Raw genomic sequence first — 7,047 nt, forward strand, 5'->3', positions numbered from 1 at the left:
GTGTGTGTGTGTGTGTGTGTGTGTGTGTGTGTGTGTGTGTGTGTGTGTGTGTTGAGAAGGGGAGGGGCAAGGAGAGAAAGAGAGATGTTAGCAGCCTGACAGCAACGTTGACAGCAACGTGCACATACAGTGAACGCGCATACGCACACCAACCTACACACACACACACACACACACACACACACACACACACACACACACGCACGCACGCACGCACACACACACACGCACGCACCCCCTGACGCGGATCTTCCAGTTGGTGGTGTCAAACTCCACAATCTCCACGCGCTTGCAGACAAGAAAGTCTTCGGCACTGAAGCGAAACAGAAACTCGTCCAGTAGCGCAAACAGCAGTGACAGTAGGTCTGTCCCTGTGGGAGGTTGAGAGTGACAAAAAAGAAAACAAGCAGTGCTGGCATGTTCAGCAGGGCGCTCTGGCACAACAACAGTGGTAGCAGCTGGCACAGCTGGTGGCTGGTGCATACCAGGGACAGGCAAATTGACGGCGGTGCCTACAAACATGCAATTGCGGTGTGTACGTCACACACACACACACACACACACACACACACACACAACACACAAACTCACCTGAGACCTCAAGCTCGGACGTCTTCTCAGTGTCAATGTCAACCTTGTCCAATTCCGTCATATATCCAAACATGGCGACAACACACTGCAACGCCAAGCCATGTCACACGCACATGAGAATAGAAACAAAACACAGGACCAGCGAAGCACGCGCACGCACCGCTCAACCTAGAAAACACGATATGCACACACACACACACACACACACCGATATGCACACACACACACGCGCGCGCATCCACACACACACACACACACCGATATGCACACACACACCGATATGCACACGCACACACGCGCGCGCATCCACACACACACACACCGATATGCACACACACACCGATATGCACACACACACACACACGCGCGCGCGCGCATGCACACGCATGCACACACACACACACATGCACACATGCACATACACACCTGTTCAAAGGACTCCTTCAGCGAATCACCCCAAGCGTGAACCCTGCAAATTGCGTTTGTTTCAAGATATGACATGGGCAACAGTGCAGTCAGAAAGGCTGTTTGAGCCGTGAGCAGCTACAGCGTGCCAGTGCGAGTCAGTGTGATGCATCATCAACCCCAAACACTAACGTACTGAATGTCTGCTGTGTGGTCGAGATCTGGGCGATGGCACAGGACAAGAGGCGAGCATCGTGACGATCGTTTCAGTGAAGTGGAAACCAAGCGGGAAGTAGCAGCAAAGGCAAGAGCAGAAACAGGAGCAGGAAGATTGAATAACAAGCAGTGTACGTGTGTGCTTTTGTGCGTGCGTGTGTGTGTGTGTGCGCTTGTGTGTGCGTGTGCTTGTGAGTGCGTGCGTGTGTGCGTGCGTGTGCGTGCGTGGTAACACGAGTGAGTTTCATTCAATCAGGAGACACGAGTTTCAAAGGGCAGTGAACAGGTGTTGGTGCTCACACGTACATTCATATTTCTTGCTGGAGGGTGCGCTAGCATCCTGTTCCGCCTTTGGCTCCTGCTTATGCACATGGCCCGTGACAAGCAGGTGTGAGACGATGACCATCGCCTCAACTTCTCAACGTCACAACACAAGGCAACTTCGATGCCAAACACACAAACGCCACGTGAAATGGCCAAGGTGCACGTCGTTGAAGAAAGCAGCTCACCTCAGCAGCTGCTGTGACTGGCTTCGCTTCGCTCATTGTGTGTGTGTGTGTGTGTGTGTGTGTGTGTGTGTGTGTGTGTGTGTGTGTGTGTGTGTGTGTGTGTGTGTTGTGAGGTTGGTGCAGTGGTGTGCGCTGTGTGTATTGGCTGTTGCTTCTTCGAGCTGCTTGTTGATGATTTTCGGTATCTTTGCATAATAATCAGCAAGGCGCGCCGCACGAACAACAACCAACCAACAACACACTTTCGACCGACCAACCAACCAACCGCCAACAGCCCAAAAGCAACAACGAAACACATTCACACACCGCTCGCTTGCTTGCTTGCTGAGTCGCTCGTTTCGACCATCAAGTGTTGTTGTTGTTATTGATACGTCTGCTCTGGCTTTCGTTGCACACCTGGTACCGACATCAGCAGCCCTTGCATTTGACGTCGTGCCAACCCACCACACCGCTGCCGTCGTTTTGGAATCGACAAACCATTCGCAGCTGAGGTGCGCTGAAACACGCATGTGCAAACACTCACACAGCCCACCCTTTTGTCTCTCTCCCTCACTCACTCACTCGCATGCGCACTCAATCACATGCGCACTCACACACACACACACACACTCTCTCTCCCCCCGTCTCCTTGGTAGAGCTCATACACCTTGCTTGGGTGATGGAGCCCGCGTTTCCAAAAGGTGGCAGTGCCACCATGACACCACCTCCGCCATCCCAAGCGACACAGCAGTTGTCAACAAGGGAGCACAAGCCGCTACCGCTCCACGCGTGCACTTGCACATGCACAAACGTCGAGAACGTATCCCCACCGCTCCTCCACACCAAGACAACTGTCTCAAGTTGGGCCCACTGTCCCATGCATCACCACGCAGCTGTTAATCAACCCCACCTGTCGCACCCGGCGCCTCGTCAACCATCAGCACCAACGATAGAGCCCACTTCACCAGCACAGTGTACACCACCCATCGCTCCCGCTGCCAGCACACCACCCGGCCCACAAAACGCACACGACGCACATGTGACAAACGCCTCGAACGGCAGCTCTGCACCGAACCCAACGCGCAGCACCACCGCGGTTGTCGGGCGTCGAGCACCTGCGCTGAGCAGCAGCAGCTTCAGCGGCCTGTTTGACCCCGACGCGGACCACCCACCAGGCACCGTCGGCAGCTTCCTGTCGCGCACGGCGTCGCTCGCGCGCATCAGCAGCCTCATCATGCAGGAGGAACAACAACCGTTGGGAGTGCTGCTTGGAGGCGCGGCGACAAGCGACAGCGGATACGGCATGCAGCCCCGCGTGTCGCAGATATGGATGGCTACTCTCACACAGCAGCAGCAGCAGCAGCAGCAACAGCAGCAGCAGCAGCAGCAGCAGCAACAACAGCAATGGGGCAAAGGTCATGACTGTGGCCATAGTGGCGAGGATGATGCTGATGATGCTGGTGAGTATGGAAACGAAGACGACGACTATGGGGTTGAAGGGGATGGAAAAGAGAAGAGAGAAAGCGGCAGTGGAGGGAGAGCAGCTGCTGCTGCTGCTACTCTCAATAGCAGCGGTGTTGAAGGTGGAAATGTGGTGAGCAACAACATGGGTTCTGTTACCAGCAATGGCGCCCGCAGCCAGCACGGTGGAGAGATTGCAGCTGATGGCGATGCAGGTCGAGCCAGCGCCAACAGTCATCCACCACCTCCACCACAGTTGCAGCGAGGGACAGACCCAGCACAGGGCGGGGCATCGTGGTTGCGGCCGGCGCTGCCGTCGCGTCAGGAATCACGTGCGAGGCTGGCACCAACCCCATCTGGTGTTCCCCTCACCTTGGGCGGCATCAGCAGCTTTTTTGCCCGCGCCAACTCCATGGTGCTGCGCAGTGTGCCGCAGCCATCAACGCGGCTGACGGGCCTGTCGCAGCTGCTGAGCGCAGACGTGGACACGGTGCATCCGATCTACGAGGACGGGGACGACGAGTTCTTCCAGGGGTTTGACGACGACCTTGCCAGCATGCTGGACCGAGCATCCTCCCGCGGATCGTCCATGCACGGCGGATATGGGGAGGCGTTGCCGCCCTCGCCATCCGCCATTGCACAGGGCCGTACCCACTCCCGCGCACACCCGACACCCACCCCACTGCAACCCACTCAGCAGCAGCAGCAGCGGCAGCCTGGTGGTGGAGGTGGGCAGGTTGCGTGGCAGCGCATGCTGTCGAATCCGTTTGAGTGCTTCTCCACCGACACTGGCGAGGATGACCCGGCATTAATTCCTGCTTGTGCTGATGATGGCAAAGGCGGCCGTGGTCCCGCTCAGCAGCAGCAGCAGCAGCAGCAGCAGCAGCAACAACAACAAATACAACAACAACAACAACAACAACAACAACAGCAGCAGCTGATGGGAGCCCAACCCCTCCATCCAAGCTTCTCATCACTCTTTCCCTCGCTACCGGCATCTGCTCTCGCATCTCCACAGCCCTCACTACTGAGACAGATGCTGCCGCCACCACCACCACCACCACCACCGATGATGCAGCCACAGGGTCAGGCGTGTGGCCCCGGTCAGCAGGGCAGTCCTGTTACATCGCGTGCGAAGCAGCCGAAAAGCGGCCGCAGCGAGGCAAGTTTGGGAGGCGACGAAGGTGATGAAGGCCAAGCCCAAGGCCTGCGGGTGAAGAGGGTTTCGTCTCTCAACCAGCAGCTGCACCAGGAGCGGTTGCGAAAAGCGGGAGCGGCTACAGGGCGGCGGCGGCGGCGGCATGGCGGGAGGGCTCGGCCAAACGCGCGCGCTGGCCCGCTTGGTGGCGCCCGCGTCTCCCCTATTGTGACGCGCGGCACTCACCGTGCGCCGCACCTCCGCTGGCCGATCCTGCAGAGCACGGGCGATGGGCATGTGCGCGTGCACAGGGGAGGCACTCTTGCCATGATGCAGGAGACGCAGCGACTGCTGCAGCGGCCACAGCTCCTCTACTACGAATTCCCGCCAAGCTGCTGACTCTGTGCTTGTGTTGTGTTGTGTTGTGTTGTGTTGTGTTGTGTTGTGTTGTGTTGTGTTGTGTTGTGTTGTGTTGTGTTGTGTTGTGTTGTGTATGTATGTGTATGTATGTGTGTGTGTGTTGTGTATGTGTGTGTTTGTCTCCGTCTGCGTCTAATGGAAACCATCCATCCCACCAACCCCACGTTCACCACCATCCATCCTTGTTCACCAACCAACCACCTCGCTTTGCCGATTATTGGATTAAATCATTCACAAATTGTCCACAATGGCTCCAACAGCGTCCGCGAAGGACAAGGTGTGACAGGCAGTGTAGCAGTGCAGCAGCAGTTGCTTTGATGGCCATCAACTCTTCGTCTTGTTTGCTTTCTTTCTTGCTTGGTCACTGCGCCTCGCTAGCACTGCTTTGTGAGGTCTTACGCGGCGCCCTTTTGTTTAACAGGACGCCTTCTTGGACCGCATTTACTGGGCGAGGCAAGCCCTCGCGCTGTTGTGCGGCATCACCTTTGGTGCTTTTCCACTGACGTCCTGGGCTGGCTTTGTCAGGTGAGCGAGTGTGTGTGTGTATGTGTGTGTGTTATTAATGTGGCTGAATGTATGATGAAATATGGGATTACACGCACGTGTGTGTATTGTGTGCTTGAGAACAACAAAGTGCATCTGCACGTGTCGAAAACACGTTCCCAAGTCATTGGTTGAGCGTGCTAGCAACTCACATACATTACTTCAACGACACACGTGGTCACACAACGCAACACCATGGCAGCTTCTTCTTGGTGGTGCTGCTCGGTCCGCTGCAGTGGGCTCAGACCATGTACAAGTCACAGATGGCGCTGTTGCACCTGGAGCAGACCGATATCTTCTCCGAAGGATTCCAGCCGTCGCTTTTTGTCTTCATGGTGCGTGTGCATGTGTGCGCGTACATGTCTTGTTTGAATACACATGTAACTATGTACATCGCTGCACCGCTGCTGTGTCCACAACACCATGCCACTGTATCCACCCTCCACGTCTTCGCCACAACTCCGTCTCACTTTTTCTGTGTGTGTGTGTGTGTGTTTGTGTGTGTGTGTGTATCTGTGCCTGTAGGCGTCATGGATTCTGGTCTACACGACCTTGTACGGCGACTTTGAGTAATGCAGCACCGCACCACGCATTGTTGCTGAAAGCCACCACCACCGCCGCCGCCGCCATCCATAACATCAATGACATCAGCACCAACAACACCATCACAACAGCACCCAGAACAGCCTTTGTTCTTGTTCGGTTGCTTGCTTGATCAAACGATTCAGCCATTTGCAATCTTCACGTGCGTGTATATACACCGGCTTTGCCCGTGTTAGCGAACATTATAGAGAGATACATGCGACAAGCAGTAGTGTGCAGCCACAGTTCGGTTTAAGCGAGTCAATTATTATACTGGAGTGGGATTGAGAAGTTGAGAAGTTGAGAAGCGAGGAGGGGGGGGGGGGTGTTGAGGACAAGAAAGAGGAGGTGTCATGATGTGAAACACAATCAAAGTGCAGCACAGATATCGGCGTGCAATGGCACCGCCTCCTGCAACTTCGAACACATCAACCATTCACACGCACACACACCAAAAAAAAAAAAAAATCGTGTGGCCTTACATTGCACGTTGCTTGGCAGCACAGTGGGCCACGGGGCCCGTCACGGCACTGTGCCTGCAACGAGTGAGCACACGTGCGTGAGGCCGTTGTCTGTGCACGAAAGCAGCAGCTCTCCATCCTCCCATGACATGTCCTCCCACTCCCGGCCCTGGTGTGAGGTGGAGAGAGAAAGAGAGAGAAAGAGAGAGAGGGGGGGGGGGGCGGTTTGTGGTGGTGTGAGAGGCGGCGAAGAGAGTTTCAGAGGGAGGGGGAGGACACAGGGTGGCAGCATCAGCAGCAACAGCGAGCAGTCACAACAGACAAAGAATAACATTGAACAGAAACGACGACCGACCTCTGGCGGCGGCGGGCACTCGATGAGAACGCAGCGGTCAGCAACGCCCTGCGTGTGTATGCGCACAGCGCCTGGAAGGAGAAACGCAACTTGCTGTGCAGACATGCGAACACATGCGCGCGGCACGCGAGCGAAGGTCTCGATGGCTGCAGTGCGATTGCTGTTTCGTCGACGCACGGGTCGTTGTCCACACGTCATAGACGTCACTCTCCACCCAGTCCCACCTGTATGCATGAATGCGTGAGTGTGTGTGTGTGAGTGTGCGAGTGTGCGAGTGAGTGAGTGGGAGAGAGAGAGCGTGTGTGTGTGTGTGTGTGTGTGTGTGTGTGTGTGTGTGTGTGTGTGTGTGTGTGTGTGTGTGTGTGTGTGTGTGTGTGTGTGTGTGAG

The 7,047-nt window shown here is 55.8% G+C and overlaps 4 protein-coding genes across 4 annotated transcripts in view; 2 read left to right on the plus strand and 2 right to left on the minus strand.

Annotated features, from left to right (window-relative positions):
• Window positions 1-1,903, minus strand: part of PTSG_01326 (archease) — a 4,501-nt gene extending 2,598 nt beyond the window's left edge. The window contains exons 1-6 of the mRNA XM_004997240.1: window positions 1,722-1,903; window positions 1,519-1,570; window positions 1,193-1,217; window positions 1,018-1,060; window positions 592-676; window positions 236-371 (exon numbers count right to left, since the gene is read on the minus strand). Of these exons, the coding sequence (XP_004997297.1) occupies window positions 236-371; window positions 592-676; window positions 1,018-1,060; window positions 1,193-1,217; window positions 1,519-1,570; window positions 1,722-1,757 (377 nt within the window). The 5' untranslated portion in view covers window positions 1,758-1,903. The remainder of the gene's footprint in view (window positions 1-235; window positions 372-591; window positions 677-1,017; window positions 1,061-1,192; window positions 1,218-1,518; window positions 1,571-1,721) is intronic.
• Window positions 1,904-1,926: 23 nt separating this feature from the next.
• On the plus strand, window positions 1,927-4,735 carry PTSG_01327 (uncharacterized protein). The gene is made up of 2 exons (XM_004997241.1): window positions 1,927-2,212; window positions 2,357-4,735. The coding sequence occupies exon 2, from the start codon at window positions 2,380-2,382 to the stop codon at window positions 4,696-4,698; it is 2,319 nt and encodes a 772-aa protein (XP_004997298.1). The 5' UTR covers window positions 1,927-2,212; window positions 2,357-2,379; the 3' UTR covers window positions 4,699-4,735.
• Window positions 4,736-4,961: 226 nt separating this feature from the next.
• PTSG_01328 (uncharacterized protein) lies at window positions 4,962-6,084 on the plus strand. Its single transcript, XM_004997242.1, has 4 exons — window positions 4,962-4,996; window positions 5,141-5,244; window positions 5,465-5,597; window positions 5,788-6,084. Exons 1-4 carry the CDS (start codon window positions 4,967-4,969, stop codon window positions 5,833-5,835), a joined length of 315 nt encoding a protein of 104 aa, XP_004997299.1. The 5' UTR covers window positions 4,962-4,966; the 3' UTR covers window positions 5,836-6,084.
• Window positions 6,085-6,366: 282 nt separating this feature from the next.
• PTSG_01329 (uncharacterized protein) overlaps window positions 6,367-7,047 on the minus strand; it is a gene marked incomplete at its 3' end in the record, with an annotated part of 3,073 nt that continues 2,392 nt past the window's right edge. The window contains exons 6-7 of the mRNA XM_004997243.1: window positions 6,661-6,708; window positions 6,367-6,474 (exon numbers count right to left, since the gene is read on the minus strand). Of these exons, the coding sequence (XP_004997300.1) occupies window positions 6,367-6,474; window positions 6,661-6,708 (156 nt within the window). The remainder of the gene's footprint in view (window positions 6,475-6,660; window positions 6,709-7,047) is intronic.

The sequence above is a fragment of the Salpingoeca rosetta genome (assembly GCF_000188695.1).
Source record: "Salpingoeca rosetta unplaced genomic scaffold supercont1.4, whole genome shotgun sequence".
Lineage (NCBI taxonomy): Eukaryota > Choanoflagellata > Craspedida > Salpingoecidae > Salpingoeca > Salpingoeca rosetta.